General features: G+C 29.9%; 2 protein-coding genes across 2 annotated transcripts; both read left to right on the forward strand.

Annotated features, from left to right (window-relative positions):
- Positions 1-3,680: 3,680 nt before the first annotated feature.
- On the forward strand, positions 3,681-4,057 carry LOC123918506. Its single transcript, XM_045970576.1, has 2 exons — positions 3,681-3,884; positions 4,011-4,057. The coding sequence occupies exons 1-2, from the start codon at positions 3,764-3,766 to the stop codon at positions 4,055-4,057; spliced, it is 168 nt and encodes a 55-aa protein (XP_045826532.1). The 5' UTR covers positions 3,681-3,763.
- Positions 4,058-14,773: 10,716 nt separating this feature from the next.
- LOC123914711 (two-component response regulator ARR14-like) lies at positions 14,774-17,290 on the forward strand. The gene is made up of 5 exons (XM_045965892.1): positions 14,774-14,903; positions 15,047-15,199; positions 15,291-15,599; positions 15,698-15,774; positions 16,379-17,290. The coding sequence occupies exons 1-5, from the start codon at positions 14,774-14,776 to the stop codon at positions 17,288-17,290; spliced, it is 1,581 nt and encodes a 526-aa protein (XP_045821848.1).
- The last annotated feature ends 2,905 nt before the right edge of the window (positions 17,291-20,195 follow it).

Consider the following 20,195-nt stretch of genomic DNA (forward strand, 5'->3'; position numbering starts at 1 on the left):
TGTATTAATAGTTTCAATTCTAAGTTTTTTTTTTTTTTAAAAAAAAATTATTGGTTTTAATTTAATTTAAAATGACTAGAACTAAAATTACGCAGAAAAGATGTCATGGTAAGAGTTTGAACCAACGACCTTACACAGTTACACGCCAAAAAATCATATACCACCATTAATCTATTGATACACATATCATATTTTATGAATATTAAAAATATATAACATTATAACTATTATTATAGAGCCTCAAAATTTTGAGGTCTGATATCGCAGCACACCCGAAATATGGGTGTGGGTCGGGCCTGGACACTTTACTTGTAAAGTGTGTGGAACTTTATCGAGTGTGCAGAGTTGGACTCTAAACGGGGAACGGTGGAAGGATCACAATTAAGGATCTTTGCATTGCGGCGTGAATCTCTCATCGCGAGCCGAAGCCAAATTGTACTATGACGATGGTGCTCGATAGAGTATTCCATTAGAGCATAGATGAACTTAAAGAGAGTTTGAGCCTTACCTTCATAAAGTTTAAGATTCTTGCTCGTATCTAAACACTCATTCCCTATAAAGGTGTGTCTGCTCGATGTATTGAGTTAGACACAACTTATGTTATGTTATTATATAAAAATATGATAAATATTTAATCAACATATACAATTTAATTAGTATATATAATATAACCTGAACTTTTGTTAAGATCATTAATATTATTATATAATAAGCATGAAAAAATATCTCTATAATCGTATATCTCTAAGACTGATGAACAGTTTTAAAAGTTTTAAAATGTATTATCCAAAAAATTAAAATTAAAAAATGTGGTGACCGGGCTGACCGCTACTCCGCTAGTGGTTTTAGTTTACCACTTTTGCTCCTAACGGGTAACGACTTAACCTGTCAATTTCACAAACGTAAAAACAAAAATATTGCTTTTTTTTAAAGAAACAAAAATATTGCTTTTTTTAAAGAAACAAAAATATTGCTATTATTTGTTAATTCATTTTTATTGCTTAATTCTATGTTTAAACTTGAGTTGAATGTACTACAATGATGATTACATTAAACTATGTATATAAGTATATTCATCGGGCATGCATGCAGGTGTATTGTCTTTTTTCGTTTTGGCCAAAGCCTATAATACATTAGAAAGTTGTCTTTTGCGCATGAAAGTAGGACCCGCAGGTTGCGAGAATGAACCTATATGAAATAGTGTCTGTGGAAAGATCACATGGTGATTAGGTAAAACTCATGTGGGAAGCCTATTGTTAAGACCAATGTTTTAAGAACCGGACCGGAGGTTGAACCGGTGTGGCTACTGGTTCAAGGGTCAATCGGTCGGACCGGTTCAATCGTTATTAAACCGTTTATATTGAACCGTTCATATAACTTTCGTATTTCACAACTAATAAACAAATTAATAAAGTAACATTAACAAAATAGAAAATTTAGAAACTTAAAATAAAGAAATCATAAATCCAAAATGCATAATTTATACCAAATAATTATACATAAATTCGAAATTCATAATTCATATAAATTGTTAAACTTTAAATTGGACAAAATCATATAAACTTTACATAATCATATAAACTTAAAATTGTTTGTTAAGAATTAAGAATATATTATACAATTAAGGCAAATATCAAGATATCAATGAATGCATATTAATGCATATCAATAAGGTAGACATGTAAACAATGCTGGTCAATGCATATCAGAAAACTTTTCTGAGAAAAGTATATCAGTTATCTTAAAGAGGAGTGTTAAGGACACACCCTCTAACACACTCCTTTAAACACACTTCAATCAATTGATGACACATCACCCATTTTTTTAATTATCACCTTGCAACCAGTTCAGCAAGTTCACTAACTTCTCTTCTTCTTTTTTTAATTAAAAAATAATAATTTAATACTCTACTTGTCTTCTCTCATACTCGTTATCTCAAGCTCCAGTCTTCTCCCTCATGGCCGTCGTTCCATTTTTGCCACAGGCTCCGACAACCGCTTCCGTCTCCGTCGAGAGTGAAGAACAGATCTAATTTCTACTTTATATTTCTCTCTTATAGATAGTTTTTATTGCATCATTTTTATCGCGAGATCTGGTGTTCGTTTCCACAGTTGCGTTCGAACGGAATCAATTTCTATGGATTTACTTGGTATTAACAGTAGAATCAAGCATCGGTTTGCTGGGTATTGCTTTACAATTTAATTGATTCTAAACTATTCTGAAATTTGTTTTATAGTTCTACATGATTTATATGTTTCTAAACAATGGTATTAGTCGATTGGGGCTTTGCTTGTTGTTGCTGGTATATGGAAGGTAAAGTTACAGGATAACAGGCTGCAAATTGAAATTTTATTTTTTTTTTTTAATTTTCAAAAGATTCCGAACCGGACGGTTTTTTCAAACCGCCCCCGGTTCACCGGTTCGAACGGTTCCGGACGGTTCGTACCGGTTTCAAGCGGTTTTTTTCCGATTCTGCAGACTACCGGTTCTCAGCACTAGCCCGGACCGCTGCTGTGTCCGGTTCCCGGTTGAACCGGTTGAACCGGCCGGTCCGGTCCGGTTCTTAAAACATTGGTTAAGACACGTCAAGGGAAAATCCAGTCAGCTACCTTAATATTCATATAGTTTTATTGGGTTTATATGAAGAATAAAAAATTGCATCAGAAATTTTTTTTAAAAAAATACCTCACTTCGCTTGAAAATAAAATTGAATTAGTATTGGAATGGAGAAACAATTTTGTTTATCACACGGTCAATAGAGTTGATTGACTATTTCAGAACGATTTAGGACAAATATTATTGAAAGAGAATAGAAGTTGTGAGAATTTCTTATGAGGATATTAGTGTACATTAGTTTTGAGAACATAGATTTAAAAAAGTGCTACATGATATCAAAAAATTTATTATTCTCATCACAACTGAAACAAAATTACATTGGTATTAATTTGTTGCAACGTAAAGCAAACTAATTTAAAACATAAGATAGAAAAATTACATCAAGTTAATTAGAGACTCCGTCAAGTATCTCAACTTTTAAGAGAAGAACAAGGGCATACTAGCTTTTGTTTTTGGTCATACAATTTGCCACTTAGTTCACCTCACCTTCAAGTTTGGTAGCACGAGACAATCTCATTTGTGCACGAAAAAAAATCTCATTTGAGTAGAACAAAAAAAGTATCACCTTCAAATTTTGGTTAGTCACATCACAATGTCCACAATTTAGCCACAAAAATCTCTCGTTGATTAGTATAACGATCCCAATCATCATTAAAAAAAACTGATAGAATCGTTATAACTAACCAACAACATACTATCCAACCGTTTACACACGAAATAAAAAAAAAACTAAACAAGCTAAAAATGACAAAAAAAGAGAGGTGGATGAGACTATGAGAGTAAGAGAATAAGAAATTTATAGAAAATTTGGAGTGCTCTCTTTGGCCAATGCTATGTGATGCCGCATAAGTAGCCAATCAAAATTGACCATTTGGCAAAGCCTTTGACTGCGACCAAGATCACAAAATTTTACCACCAAAGCAAAAGAAATAGGGTGCATGAGAAGGAGGGGGCGCCAAAAGAAATTTTGTTCTTGTGATCTCCATAGCCTTGTTTTAAGGCCCAATTAAATAATCCATTCACATTGGGTCCAAATCCAATCATCATATAGTTGAAGTTGTCGTAAAGCGAAGATGAACAAACAAAGGAGCTGCAACTAACAAATTACGCATAGCATTAACAAACAGATCGAAAAAGGAGAAGAAAAATGAGAAAGTTCGATCCATGGCCAGTTTTCTTCAAGAGAGAATGGAAACGTAACTGGCCATTCCTCGTTGGATTCGCAATCACCGGAACTATTATTACCAAAATGTCCCTTGGCCTTACCGGTAATTAAACCACCGCGTCGATCTTCTCTTTCACTATCTTCTCCGATTTCGTTTTTTTTTCAATTTAAGAATTAGGTTTTTTGATTTTATTGTAATAAACTAATTTATTTTTATTTTTTTTAACAGAGGAAGAAGCTGCGAAATCGAAATTCGTTCAGCATCACAAAAGGTAACCTAATGAACGATTTTTATTATTTATTTATTTTTGTGTGAGCAATCAACAAAGAAGAATTAGATCACCAATTTTTTTATTTTTTTATTTTAAAATAATTGATTCTGTTTATAACTAAATACTTATTGACTATGTTAGCAATTCAAATTAAAAGCGTGAATGTTTTAATTTTAAATTTCAAGAGCATTTTTTGTGTAGTTAAATTCAGATGAAATGTGTGTGATTTTCATTAAGTTTCGATATACTCTAGGGGTCTGTTTGGTTTGGATTGTCTTATTTCAATTTGAGTTTATTTATTGGCTTAAGTTTTGTGAGACTGGTCGGGAAAATGGGAAAACTTATAAAAACAACTTATGACATTTTTTGTAAGCTTTTTTCAGCTTGTTTTCATAAGTTCTTCAAGATAGTTTGTGAAAACAGCTTATAGCATATAAAAAACAATTAAATTTAATTTTATCTTCTTCTATAGAAATAGCTTATGTAAGTTATACGTAAGTGTTTATCATGATAAGCTTGTGCTATAAGCTGTTTATTCAAACAGGCCCCAGGTGGGAAAATGATTTTCAACTTGGTGGAAGCAAAAATTTTAATACTCAGGAGCATTTGGCTTATGAGAATTTTTGTAAAAGTCAAATAATGACAATGTTTTTGTTTTGGGGATGTTGAAGTGTTTGTTCTTGAAAGTTGAGATTTTACTCTAGGAAGGTATTGTGATGATTTCTTATGCTGGTGTTAATCTGTAACTGATTACAAATGAAATATGAAATGGATCATTTACACGTATCGGTCACAGACACCGTTAATCACTTACTCCTACTATCATTTGAATTGAGAAACTATGACTCTAGGATAGGAGTGATAACTCGTTATTGTAGTTGATGTTATTCTGTATTTTCTTATACATACTTGATTGTCTGTATAATTATATGGTTATCACATCATGTCATCGTCTTAGGCATGCATCTACTTTTATTGATACTGACAATGGGGTATTTTGTTGTTAATATATATATATTCCAGGTGATTTCTGAATAGGAGGGACATTGCACTGGCTTTGCACCTCATGTTAGGCGTGTCAAGGTTTCTTTGCTTGTCTTGATTTTACGGATTGTAATAACAGAAGAGAGATATTCTATATACTCTTCTAGTACTGTATTGTTATTTCCAGTTTTGTTTGTTTACCGGAATCTGCTTGAAAAATTAATGTTAATTAATTATTGATTGGCGCTTTTTTTATGCTTATCCTACTTTGGATTTCTCTTTTGGTCTACATTTAGATGTATTTAGCAGTGCACATCCGAGCCTTCTAAAGTCTATCATTACTATTCTGCTGTTACTTATGGATATATGATTTTTGGGGGAGACTGGTGGGGGAGTACACATTCATTGGTGCCAGCTATCTGTTTAGTTGCCATCAAAATGTTGGCTTTTCTGTTCAAAATTCTCACGAAAGTCACTCCATGTTTATTCTGTATGTTTCATTTTTTTCTTCTTCTTAAGTCGACGACTCATTCATTAGGGGACACCCTAATTGTAGAATAAGATACTTGAACGTGCACAATTATACTGAATACTCTAAATATGCGTGGGATTTAACTACAAGTTTAGGTGTTAAATTTGAATTCCTGATATTGTTTGAATTACAGTTTAAGTCAAAATCTATTGTCCGTTTTCTGAATGCTCTAGTTATTTTCAGATCAAGATTTGAGAGTAACAGTAGTCTCTTGTTGAAAGGTCATGAATCATGATCCACTAGATATCATGAGTAGAGTTTGTTTTCTACTTTTCTTTGATGCCCTATGTTAAATACTGTAATATGACAGGTCTGAAAAATAATAGCAAGAGCTAGCTACAAATTTGGCTCTAGCTTCATTTCATTTTCCACATCCATTAATACAACTGTTTTCTTTTTTGTAGTTAAAATTTCTACATTTATGTGTTGTTTCTTCCAATGAGTTCTGTCTGTCAAATGAGACTAATACTTATGTTTTTGCATTTTCTTGTGTCCCAAAAAGAATCTGATACATGGTTAATATAGAGAAAGATGGGCAAAGAAAGGGCCCTTATTCGTGCATACATTGTACCAGAGTTCGACTAGTTAGATTCGTAGTACAAGTTTGATAATTTACCAATCTAGAGCAGAAAAATAAATGTAGAATATATTGCAGTAACGATTCCATTCCTTGCTGCTCTAGTGTATTTAAGTTACGAGTTCTGGTGCATTTAAGTTCTCTTCTTATAACTTAACTTAATTGCACGAGTAAGGCAGCTGAGACACCGATGCAATACTAAAATATATTTCATGAACAATATTTTTGAGTCTGTTGAAGATAAGCACAATTGAGCTATGGCTTTTGTATGATACGGTACTATTTATTATACAAGTAATTATAATAAACATACAGAAAAGAAGCTCTGTTGGAATCAAAATTAAAAGATTAAACATTTGTAGTCATGTATTCAGATGAGGCTGAGTGAGAGTACGTTAAAGCTCTGTATTCATGTACCAATACTAATCCTAATTTGATGAATAAACTTCTCTCTAATTGTTTGTAGTTACACACACCATACAAAGAGTGACATATTTATCATTTATCTTCCAAATAGAATTTTCAGTTATACTATTGTTAATAACAAAATTGAAAGTTTAGATCACACATATATAGTGTAAAAACTAGTTCACACAATGTAATTCATGCTCTTTGCTCTGAAAAAAAAAGGCCTAAGATTGATGGTCAAATCTTTAGCTCCCAATATAATTCCTTCAAGTTCTAGTGCAGCTACTTCAAACTTCAGGTCCTAACACCAACAACCATATAGCTTTAGAGTTCAGCAAAATCATCACATGCAAGTAGATTGATGGAAGAGTGACCCTAAACTTGGAACTGAAGTGGAGTACCATGGGAGTAGGAAAAGAAAAAAGATTTAACTCCCAACCTTACCTTCCAACACTTTAAGGCTTATGGAATTTGGGTTTCCATGTGAGTTTTCTTGGTGGTTTGAGTGCGTTTGAGCAGCTGGAGATGATGGTGGTGGCGTGAGCTTATTGAAGAGAAACAGAATTGCTCAGAATTTCTAGTGAGGAAGTGAAAAGAATGGAATTGGGTAGTGAGTTCGGAACCTATTTTAATGAAGGTTTCTCCTTCCTGAAATTCCATTCTCCTTCCTAAAATAAATATATTTAGAAACCTAATTATTATGGTCTTTGAATCTACGTTATGAAACAACCTGAGGTAATTTTGTCAGTTTGGGGGGCTGAAAGCAACATAGCGCTCCAGAATCAGTAAGATGACAAAAGTAAACTCTTTAAGAAAATGACATAACGCGGAAATATACCGTCGACATCATTCCATGAAAGATTGCCACACCTTGGCATAAGGATTCTAAAATCACTAATATGCTTCGCTATTCCTAACATCAAGATGTACATTGATGTAGAGAACAATGACAAAAGATACAACAATTGACGTAGAGAAAATACCTTTTACTCAAAGATGTATATTGCACAAGAACAATGATAAACAAAGAAAATAATCTTTTTATTACAAGCTCTAAAACTTTATGTTTAGATTGTTAAGTTAATATCAATTTTTTATTTATCTATTACTAATATATTAAAATCGATTACTACCAAAGTTCTTAAATTATCCTTATTGCTTTTAACCACATTACAAGTTTTATATCCTTCATTGTAATTTCATAAAAAAAAAAATATAGAAAGAATATAAGGTAAATACAATATATATATATATATAGAAAAACATATAAGATAAATAAATAAAAATAAATATATAGAAAAAATATAATATAAATACAATAAAAAAGATGATATGCTTAAAAATAGAAACAAAACAAATTAGAGATAGAAACAAAACAGAACAATCTATAAGCATAAAAATAGGAAGAAAAAAAAAACAATAAAAACATTATAGCAAGTTTAGTCAATAAAACAAATTATAGAAAGAATATACAAAAAATAAGAAGAAACCGCATAAAAATAAGAATATAGAAATAATTAATAAAAAAACAATACTTTATAAAAAAAAAAACAGAAACATATAAACAATATTTTTCATCAAAAAAAAGAAAATATACATAAACAATATTACTATCAAGTTTACTACTAACCACTGATGATAATAATAATAAAGTTAAATAATATCAAACTTACTAAATTACCCTAAATATTCCTAATAAAATTTATATTTTTTTATTAAAAATATGCACAGGACCATTATTTATCACTGAAATATAAAAAATTGAATAAATAAATTTACAAGAAAAAAACACAATAATTTCACTTATATTTTAACAATACTAGTATAACTTACCCGTGCTATCGCCGGGGTTAATGTTCTATGAAAAATATAGATCATTTTTTTTCACACATGAAAAATATGGATTATTAAAATTTTAATATTTTGATTTTTTAATTATTTGTAAAATTAATTTTATATTTAATGTAATAGTTTATTTAAATATGATAAAAGATCCAAATTTTGGAGATTTTAAGGAGAAATGACATAATGGAGAGTGATACTCCACTCCCCGTTCCCAACTCACATGTTCATATATTTGTTCTTTTATTTTCATAAAAAAATGTCATTATGCAAAAACTAATCTAACGGTTAATATATTTGTTCTTAATCGTCATCTCTCTCCTTTAGACATTTGTTTTCTTCAGGAGTATTTTATCTCATGTCCGCGTGTTAAAAAATTTCACATTTGAGAAGCAAAATAGGGCGATTTTAATTTTAATATTATTTATTTAAAAGTAATGAACAATAGAATTGTTTGCCATTTGCTTAACACAAAAAAAAATTATATAATTTTTTTAAGCATACCTTTTTTTTTTTTTTAAAAAAAAAAAAAGAGGAGTAGCAAAGTGCTACTGCCTCAAAAGATATATAAATAGATAGATGAGGATAGAGATACAAAAAAAAGGAGGGGGACTAGACCAAGACCTCCCTAACTAAGTACAACCCTATAGAAGGGTTTACCAAGCCTGTTAGATTCAAAGTTATCTTTAATAACAAAAGGGATATCATTCCACAAGGTGAGCCTATCTAAATTAAGACCAACATTAGCCAATCTATCTGCACAATGGTTACCCTCTCTAAAAATATGAGATACAATAATGTTCATGTGACCTGCAAGCTTAATACAGTTGAACCAACGATTACTTAAAGACCAAGGCACCAGATTTGAGGATTTGTAGGCATTCACTACAAGCATTGAATCTGACTCAATCCACATATTTCTCCATCCTCTAGCATCTGCAATTTCAACTGCAGTCATAAAACCACAAAGCTCTGCACTGAAAGCAGAGGTCATGTCTGTTTTAGAAGCAAACGCGCACAAGAACTCTGCATTGCTATTTCTAAAAATTCCTCCACACGTAGATGCCGTAGGTGTTGAAGCACCATCAGTATTGCATTTAATCCACTGAGGGGGAGGTGGCTGCCAAATAACCTCCTTCAAGTTCATAGGCTTTGTAGGATGTATGGTTACCATGTATGGTTAAGCATACCTCATTTGTTAATGTGCAAATTTTAAAAAATGTATCTATTTGTTTTTATTTTTATTTGTTTATTTTACAGTGATGTATGGAGAATAAAAATAAAGTAATACATGATATTATTGCTTTTAATTCTTTTTTTATATATATAAAATCATTGTTACTTTCCCTGCTTTCAATTGATATTGTATTTTTTATATAATAAAATCTACAAATGTATATCTCACCCCGTGTAAGTTATTTTTTGCTTAATACCTCCATGTAGGTTTTTTTTTATCAATACCCCCGTATTTTAATATTTTGTTTGGTACAAATCACTATGTATTTTTTTTATTAGAAAAACCACGTTAAGGTAAACCATAATTAATAGAATAATAAAATGAAATAGAAAAATAATCTATGAAGTTAATTACTTCATTCCATTCCTTTTATATTTCAGACAATGACACATTTTTCTCTACTTGATAAGTATGAAGTTTAAGAATAATTTTTTTAAGCATATCAATTTCTCAATTCCACATTTTTCCAATTCATTCTATAGTATAGTCATTCGATGAGTTTCTATTATTTTATCAGTGTATTTGTTAAATATCACATGAAAAATTAGACAAATAAAAAAATAATGAGTAAAAAAATAGAGTACAACATTTATTTATAAATAATAGTAAAAAAAACATTTATAAGCATGATTTAAATCCAATAAAAAATAATATGAACAACAATTCTTTTTTAATAAGTAAACATATGATTAAAAAAAATGACAATAAAATATAAAAAATATAAATAAATACTTAAAACTCTAACATCAATTGATAATACTTAATTCTAATTTGAATAACAAACAATATTGTTCTTCCGTATATGGACCTGCAAATAAAGAATTATAACTCAAAATTAGTACAATTTTCTGATTGTAAAATTAAACTTGAATATTTTATCCACTCATCTGTTCCCAATCCAGATGTTATTTATCCCTCGTAGTCATCTTCATCAGTCTCTGCAAGAATCCAAATAGTAAATAAAAGTTACAAAGATAGATGAATAATATTTTGGCTTCTTAAAAAGAAGTTTACAATTTCTACAAAAAAAAAAAAAAAGTTTACAAAATATTATTGACTTTAGAGAAGAAAATGATTTCTCTTTTTTACGTTGAATCCTCTTATTGTAGCCTAACACAAGTAAACAAAATACTTAAAGAAAAACAAATAAAATTTAGATTTCATTCCACTTGAGAGCAACAAAAATTATATTGAACAAATAAATAAGAAATAATCAACAATAGCAATAGATTTTTTATTTAAAAAAAAACCAACAATAGCAATAGATAGAAAAAAAAGTAGTGATTCTGTAAAAAAAAAAAAAAAAAAAAGTAGTGAAGGTGAGAAGAGAAAATAGAGAAGGGACGCTGAGACACTCAATGACCCTCACTCTTACATGTTGACCCGTATATATAGAAACTATAGTAAATTTTTTGTCCTTAATTTTTGAAATTTCCATACATTTCAGCATTGATTTAATTTAATCAATATATATTCCAAAAATGAGTTGGTCAATAATCAAAAGTTTCCATATGTAAAATTTCAATTGTATCAAAATATTAATATATAGACATTTATTCATAAAACCTGATTGAGCAATTTCTATATTTATAATTGAGCACTAATGACTAAAGGAAAAAACATAGAAGAATGACACATCAGCAAAATGAATTGAGAGATTCGCACATGAGATTTTGACCGGTAAAAGAAATGAGAGGACGCCACCTAAGAAATTGAGCATGAGAGAGAAACTCTCAAACATATAATATATAGATATAGATATAGATATAGATATAGATAGATAATGGGGAATGATTTGAATTTATTTTTTTGTAACAAATGATTTGAAATTTTGAATTCACATTAATTGAGAGATCGTGTATTAATGATTTTGAATTACTACTTGATTTGATTTAGTTGAAATCATTTGATTGATTTGTGGAATTGATTTTTTTTTAATGTTTATTTATTTTACGGTGAAAGCAACCTGTATGCATGTATTAATAATAATAATATGTTAACATTATTTCTCTAAAAAATATATATTTGAAGTTTATATTGATGGTTGTTATTTTTTTTATTTTATTTTGTGTCTTTCAAGTGTGCTTAATAATATGAAATGCGTTTTTTTTTTCTAAAAAAATAAAATGGATTGGTAAAAAAAAAAAATAAGAATTCATAATGATTGTAAAGAGAATTGGTAATGTTGTTAAAAAAAATTAAAACGTATTTGATTGTTTCATTTTGAATGATTATTTGTAAATTAGCATTAAATTTTGATTCAGAAAAACACTAAAGAAAAAATATTCTTTATATGAGTACCGCACATGAATTCTATTGAAGATGCTCTCTAAATTGCCATATAGAAAAGATGTTCTCAATTGTTGTCACATAGATTATGATGAATGAGAGGATGCCACATTGGATTAATAAAAATTAAAGTTCATAAGAAAGTGACACGTAGATTTGTTTCCTTGAGAAAAAACTCTCAAACATATAAATAATAGATTATAATAATTTTTTAAATATTTAATTCTAAATAAAGTTTCTACCTTAATATATTGGCAAACTGAGATATCAAATAAAAATCAATCTTTGCAAAAAAATAAATATAGAAAATCAATCGACCCGTGCGAATGCATATGTTTTTAAACCGGTTATAATTCTTAAAACTGACTTGTATTGTAATTGTAACAAATAACATCTCTAAAGGATATACCAAAGAAAAAAAAATCTTCATCGGATTTTAGTATTAGTTTCAAAACGTTTAATCTAGTGGGTGGTTCTTCTTTTTCCAATCAAAATTTCATATTAAAATGCTGGATCTTTTTCTAAAAAAAAGATTGAGGCATGAAAAAAAAAATCGTGATTTATTGCAGTTGAGACCCATGGTAACATAATCTTATAAGATTTTCTTTTATAAGTTAATCTTATTAGATATTTTCACAATAAACCTTCAATTGATTATGACTCATAATATGTGAAACAACTTTTTGTTGATTCTAAACACATCTCACTATGGCCTCAGGTTGCAGGGGCTGATCGAGCTGGTGTATCCGCAATTCTAACTTTACAACTGCAGGTACAAATAGATGTATGCATAAACTTACAACATTGGAAAGCAAAACAATGACTATTTTGGAGGTACTTCGTGAAGCTATCTTTAGAGGATGGTCCAATATTGTTAATCAAAAGGGTGCATCGGAATTTAGATCAATCATGATATCGATTAATTTATTGCTACAATGTAATTTGAACTTTGAAATCAAATTCATTAAGCAACAAACAAATATGATGGTTCAAACTTTAGCTAGAGCAGCCATTTTTTGGTCTAATCACATCACACTTTCTTTAATTGTGTTCCTTATTGTATTGAAAAAGAAAAGAAAAAAACCACACATCTCATTATATTCAGATAAGAAAGTCCTACAAAATTATTGATAAAGAATACCTTTATTTAGTAATACCAGGAACTTTATAGTTGTGAGTGTAAGTTTTAGGAGGTGCTTATAGCTTAGATGTCAATTGTATTCGTTAGGAGGGATCTTTGTGGAGATGCCTCGCTTGAGGACCCAAAAAAAGGGTATTTTTCTGTGGGGATGGCGATTGTTCTGGATTGGGATTAAGGCACAATATCCAAGGAGATTCACCTCCTCCACCGTTGAGTATGTCTCAATTATGAAGTAGCCCAAGATCCTAAGGTCCAAGTCAACAGGTGCCATATCTAGCGTATCGTAACGTCCGACATCAGAATGATGGGCGTTTACTATCCATCATGGCTCTTCAGCCGTTTTCCGACAACCATTGATGACATTAATATATGCTCTTCAACGGTCTTGTCCCAACATCGGAGGCTATATATACTCCTCTCATGTAGAAGAGTCAGATACATTATTCTTACTCTTAAAAACTCTGCTTCACACTCTTATTTTAATCCAAATTTTTAACCAAATGCATCAACTTTCTTTGACCATTTTTTTTAAAAGAAGAGAGCAAAATAATATATATATATATATATATATATATATATATATATATGCCTAGATGAAGCATCAAACACATGAAATTAACCCACATGAATGTGAATTATTTACCTCGAATCCGAGAAAAAACGTTCACCCTAATAATATTAGATTTGTCTATTGAACTATTTTTTTTGGAACATTTTCTCCATACGCATGAGCCAAAAATCGAACCCTTGACCACATGCTTAAGGGGATGAAAACCCTTACCACTTACATCAATTCATTGTTGGTTTATTAGATGCAATATTATACACATTAAAAAAGTCTTTATTTTATTTTTTTTTGTATTAAACTTCTGATACTTAGGAAAGGGGGTTCAGTAATCCAGAGCTCGTCCACGATGTAAATAAAGTCTAACCAAGAATTGTCTAATCAGGAATCGAACTCGAATTCTCTCGAACGATTTATCATAGAGGGAGCTCATTAACCACTTGAACCAAATGTCCAATATTTTTTTTAAAGAATTTTTTTTTTACCAATTAAAGGGTTGCTTAGAATTCATTTAAGCGTATTCTAAAATAAATCATAACTGCAATCGGGGGCTGAACCACGGTTCGATCCCCGTAACTGCGATCGGAAGATGTCTGAAACCATTTGATGTCAGAACTGACCCCTGAACCAGATTAGGCGGTTCAGTTGACCAGATACTGTGGCGAAAATCAAAATAAATAAATCATAACTTTATTTATTTTTTCAACAGATTTTTATACCAAATTCTAAATATTATTTTCTTAAACAATCAGTCAACGTTCAAACACAAATTTCATTAATTTAGAAAGAATTTAATTATTGCTTGATTTTCCAATATTTTTTTTATCCTTTTACTATGTTTGTTTTTCAAATATCTTTTACTAATTAAATCAAAATATTTTTTTCCTATTGTTCAAAAAAATAATATTTTTTTCCTATTATAACAATAATTTTTTATTCAATAAAATACTATAATAATTATTTTTATAAAAATTCAGACATTAAATCTCTATGACTAAAATATCTAGTTGACCCAATTTAGATCAGATCCATGTCACAAATTTTCTACAACTATATATAACCTTATACTCTTACTTGAATGAACCAATAATGAGTGATACTTTGAATTAACAAACCATAACAACATTGTTGGCACTTATTTTTCAATGGCACTTTCTATTGAGAAAGACGTGTTTCCTCAACAATTTTTAACCAATGTTAGGGTTCTTGTGATTGATCATGATATCAATCATCTCAATACTATTGAGAAAATGTGCTCTCAATTCAATTACCCAGGTAAACTTGTCGGTTAATTAATCTATTGAGAAAATGGGCTCTAGCTATATGAAATTATGTTAACTTATGAAATTAAGTCTCAATTTTTTTGATACAATTTTCATTTTTGAAATTTTTTTATTGTTTTTTTTTTTCCTTTCTAGTTAAAACATGCTCTAAGGTTTCTGAAGCTTTGAATCTTTTGATGGAAAAAAAAGATTGCTTTGATTTGGTACTAATCGAAGCTCAAATGCCTGATATGAATTCAAATGATTTTTTGCAACAAGTTACACAACAAATCAACATCTCTGTCATTAGTAAGTACATATGTAATTAACTGTATTATTATATCACATGATTAATTCATTAATATATACTTATGTGTCACATTGTTATTTTAATGTGTAGTGATGTGTGTCGATGACACAATAAGTGATGTAAAGAAGGCTATTGAAAACGGGGCTTGTATTTATTGGATCAAACCATTGAGTGAAAATCAAATAAAATACATGTGGAAATATGTTGCATTGAGAATTTGGAATGAAAAAACAAAACAAGAAATTGATGAAACATTTGAGGGTGAATGTATGAAAACAAAGGAGAAAGGTGAAAAGAACAAAGATAAACACGACTCGCCAATGGAAAAATTACGTGTAGTATGGACACCAGAGTTGCATAAAATATTTGTTAGTGCGGTGATGGAACTCGATAGTGATAGTATGATTCTATACTAATTATTATTTTTTTATAAATATTTTTATCTTCTTTATGGTTTATGACAACAATTTTTTTTTCTCTTCGATAATTATTTTCAGATGTAGTACCCACAAAAATTCTTGATAAGATGAATGTGCCTGGATTGACAAGAGAGCACGTAGCTAGTCATCTACAGGTATTTTTATTTGACTTTTGTCTTTCGGTTACACATGTAATTTCAGTTGTAACCCTTCAAATTTGGGGTAAATCTATTATTTAAAATTTGAATTGAAATTTTGTAATTATACACTAAAATTTAGTAATTATATTTTGCAAGAAACAAACCAAAAACTTGATGATTTATCGTTCGGAAAAATTGATCAACATTAGGAGTTTGATCTCATAGGAAAATATATGTTTGTGACATATTTCATCTTTTAATTTTAAATGAAATCATAATATATTTTATGGATTAGTCTTCAACTTTAGCTAAGTCAAAATTTTGTTTTGTTCGGCTATGAAGTTTTCTTAATCATTCAAATTCAATGCCATCATAATAATCACGTAGAAGAATGTTTGCATGAAATATAGATATCAATCTTGTATCCATTAATTAAAACCAAGTCAATAAATTGTCCACTATTTAATAAACTAGCGCTTGTTTATCGAATAACTTAAAAGTGAAAATTTTATGTTGAACCGAAAACTTTTTAACTTTTTAGAAATTGACTACACAATTTCAAGAAGATACTACTATATTAAATTCCTTAATATTGTGATACATATATTTGTTTTTGCAGAAGTTTAGGCTTTATCTGAAGGAAAAAGAGAAAGAAAAACAACAGCAAATACAGAACCACCAAAATGACATAATGAAATCATCATTTTGTCCTAACTTTTCTCATGCTATACAACAACACAATTCAATGTCATATGGTTGCGGTTCTTCTCAGCAAGTTTCAAACGAATTAATAGCAAGAAATTTTCCTTATCAATATTTAATGTGGCGGCCACTTTCACCGGAATCCAATAATACATCGCCTCCGCAACAAGAACATCGTGTTAACGATGTTGATCAAACTAGTCCAGCTTCTGTCAACCACCAGATTACAACGACTCGGTCACTTCCAATGTCGTCATTGACAATTGATGCTAATATTGGTGACATTAATGGCAAAGTAACAAGGGCGGAGGAGACAGAGCTTCAGATTCCAACGATTCAGTCACTTCCAATGTCATCATTGGCAATTGATGCTAATACTGGTGACATTAATGACAACGTAACAAGGGCGGAGGAGACAGAGCTCCAGATTCCAACTACTCAGTCACTTCCAATGTCGTCATTGACAATTGATGCTAATATTGGTGACATTAATAGCAAAGTAACAAGGGCGGAGGAGACAGAGCTTCAGATTCCAATGACTCAATCACTTTCAATGTCGTCATCAACAATTGATGCTAATATCGGTGACATTAATGTCAATGTAACAAGGGCAGAGGGGACGGAGCTTGATTCTAGTTTACAAGAGGTTGTAATGAAGCCAAAGGAGGGAACAATTCTAGAAGCATGTGAGTCAGAAAACAAAGTGGAGGGAACACAAAATGTGCAAGGAATGAATTCTGTTACCAACAATGCGGAAATGAAGGAACTACGTAGGGGAATGAGGTTACGCAAACCCAACATCATGCTGAAGGATTACGTGAGAGAGTGAGCTCATTAATTATAAGGATTGTTAGTTATGTGAATTTTGAAGTTTCTTATCTTTTCTCTCCAAATTCTCTCTTTACTTTTGAATGAAATCCTTCTAGTTTACTAGAAGTTGATATTTGAATTCAATAAAATTATCCCTTTATTTGAGTTAATCTTTACTTATCAATGTTATTGTTTCTTGGACTCTTCATAATAGATGAGGAATTACGTTATCTTATTTCTCAAATATATTTTAAAGCTTCCGCCGGAATTTTTTTTTTTTTAAAAGCCATAGAGAAGAAAATTGTTGTCCCGATAAAATAATTAACATTTTTTTTAATGACAAATTGTTAGTTGTTAGTATATTACAATGTTAGATTATTTTTTCTCCATGTCAAGACTTAAAAATCATGAACCTCCAACTCCTTTAATCTTTTTTTTATAGGCAAATTGTTAGTATATATATTACAATTTTATGTTAATTTTTTTCTCCTTGTCAAAACTTGAACTCTGAACCTCCAGGTCCTTAACCCTTAGCTCAACTAACTTGAGCTACGCATTCCACCCCATGAAATAATTAACATTGATTTATCTATAAATAGTTCAGTTGGTGGAATAACTTATCAAGTTCTATTTGGAATTATTTTAATCGTAGGAGGCTAAATTTACTTTTATATAAGTTTTGTTTTATCTTTGTAATCTTTTTTCCTTTCATTAAGTATTTGTTCCATTGAATTTTTCTTTTTTTGGTAAAGTTATTAACGAGACAAAAAAAAATTCTTACATATTGGATTTTGGTAGAGTCCTCTTTTGTATTTTCTTATTTTATTTTAGAAAATTGCTAAATAGCTAGTAACCCCTGAAATACTGGTTGAAGAACTAAACACGATAAACAAGTCTTGAAACTTGTGTGTTTTACTTTTTAAAAGTACAAAAAATGTTTGTTTGAATATAAAAACTACTTTATAAATTGATTGAATATTCAATAAATCTAAAAAATTGTTTTTCAAACTAAAACATCACTTCTTTAGTTTTAAATATAAGAAGAAAGATTTGTTTAAAAAAAATATATAAGAAGAAAGAAAAGCCACCTTTTAGATTCATCGAATATTCAATCAATCTTAAAAGTAGTTTTTTTTCCCTTATATTTGAAACTGAAGAGAGCATTTTAATAATTTCAATGATTATTATACCAAATGAAAATGTTACTGGTTACCACATACTTCATCCGTCCCAAAATATAAGTAAAAATGAGTTAAAAAAATTTAATGTATTTTGTTAAAGATTTTGGACCAAATACATTCAATTTTGTTGATCAACTTTTACTTATATTTTGGGACGAGAGAGTATGCTACAAGCGGATTGAGATTGTGCAGTAAATAAGAATGTATTTTGCACGCACTTTTCAATTTCCGCCATTAATTACTGATCGGATGATTCATATTACTAAATGAATTTAATTTATACCAGTGTAAAGTTTTTTTACACATGCATCCAATAATGTGTTGCTATATCATTTAATAAATGTGACACATCATGTGTTTTTAAATATCATACATAATGTGTTGGTATGTTATTGAATGCTTGTGTAAAATAAATTTACATTAAATTCTTAATGAAGTTATAAAATCATTTAAAATGCACATGTCATATAAAAAAATCCTAAATTAAGACCGTGTAAAAACTGTAGAAAACATTATAACAGGAAATCTGCGTCAGCTACAAGCGTATTTACACCCTTCATTTACACCAAATCTACCTATTTATTTCCCAATTTTGATATATAAATATATGTCAGCATTTTAACCTCTTCATTGCCTTGCCACTATTTCTAAGTTCTAACCATATACTGAAACAATATATCATCCTATGATATGCACATCCATAAATACTTCCGAATTTCAATTTCTTAGTAATAAGGAAAAATAGTAATTTAGAACTAGAGTTTCTACGATCAACTCCTCAAAAATTTTAAAAATATTATTTTCTATTCAAATTTTTTTTTTATTAATTTTCTTAACCAGCACATCGCAGACACCGGTTAGCATGATCCATATAAAAATGCTAATATTGTTAGGCTAAATATGAACACTTTCATTTGGATATGAACCCGAGACTTCGTGATAGGTTATAACTAACAACTATTACTATAACTAATGGCTAACTACGATAAATTCCTTCTTGGTTTCATTTGGCAACAATTTTTGTACTTATAGTACTATATTTTCCAATTATTGGAAGGATCTCATAGGTTTCGCAACTGATAACAATCATGCAAAAGACAAAATAGCAATAAGACAAATAAGGAATATGCTTTAGAATTCTCTCCCATTCTAACATTGCTTTCACTTCACAGTTGCATGTGAATTTCATATATTCTTTCTTTTTTTTGGTTGATAATTTCATATATTCTTTCTATATAACGAAAATACTACAAAGTACTTTATACATCATGTCAACATTAATAACTCTTTTTTCCTAAAAAATACATTATATATATTTGATTATAGTGACTACCCCACTACTAGAAAAATCTCAAATACCTACGGGCAAAATCTGTGAAATTCTGGTATAGCAGAACCAGATGTTGTATAGAATGTCGAGACATCTGGTCTGACATGAATAACACGGCAAGACATATAACATTAAAACGGATACTGAGAAATAATGTTTTATCAGATGTTCCAACATTCAATTTAAAGAGAATGTCATACTTAATGTTGTAACATCTTACTAAACATAATAAAATCAACAAGTAAATAAACTGCACAGGAAATTGTTAACCCAGTTCAGCCAACCTGCCTACTCTGGGGGATACCAATCCAGGAAGGAAATCCACTAATAGATCTAGTCACTAAGACCTCCAGCAAACCCTTTGAATTTACGTCTTACACTAAGACCTCCAGCAAACCCTCGGTTTACGTCTT

This window comes from Trifolium pratense, linkage group LG3 (genome assembly GCF_020283565.1).
Source record: "Trifolium pratense cultivar HEN17-A07 linkage group LG3, ARS_RC_1.1, whole genome shotgun sequence".
In the NCBI taxonomy this organism is placed as follows: domain Eukaryota; kingdom Viridiplantae; phylum Streptophyta; class Magnoliopsida; order Fabales; family Fabaceae; genus Trifolium; species Trifolium pratense.

Excerpts from the sequence above, each read along its gene's own strand:
- LOC123918506 (XM_045970576.1), top strand. The coding sequence starts at position 3,764 with ATGAGAAAGTTCGATCCATGGCCAGTTTTCTTCAAGAGAGAATGGAAA. Across the intron at positions 3,885-4,010 it reads AATGTCCCTTGGCCTTACCG|AGGAAGAAGCTGCGAAATCG; the intron begins GTAATTAAACCA and ends TTTTTTTAACAG.
- LOC123914711 (XM_045965892.1), top strand. The coding sequence starts at position 14,774 with ATGGCACTTTCTATTGAGAAAGACGTGTTTCCTCAACAATTTTTAACC. Across the intron at positions 15,600-15,697 it reads GATGGAACTCGATAGTGATA|ATGTAGTACCCACAAAAATT; the intron begins GTATGATTCTAT and ends AATTATTTTCAG. Across the intron at positions 15,775-16,378 it reads ACGTAGCTAGTCATCTACAG|AAGTTTAGGCTTTATCTGAA; the intron begins GTATTTTTATTT and ends TTGTTTTTGCAG.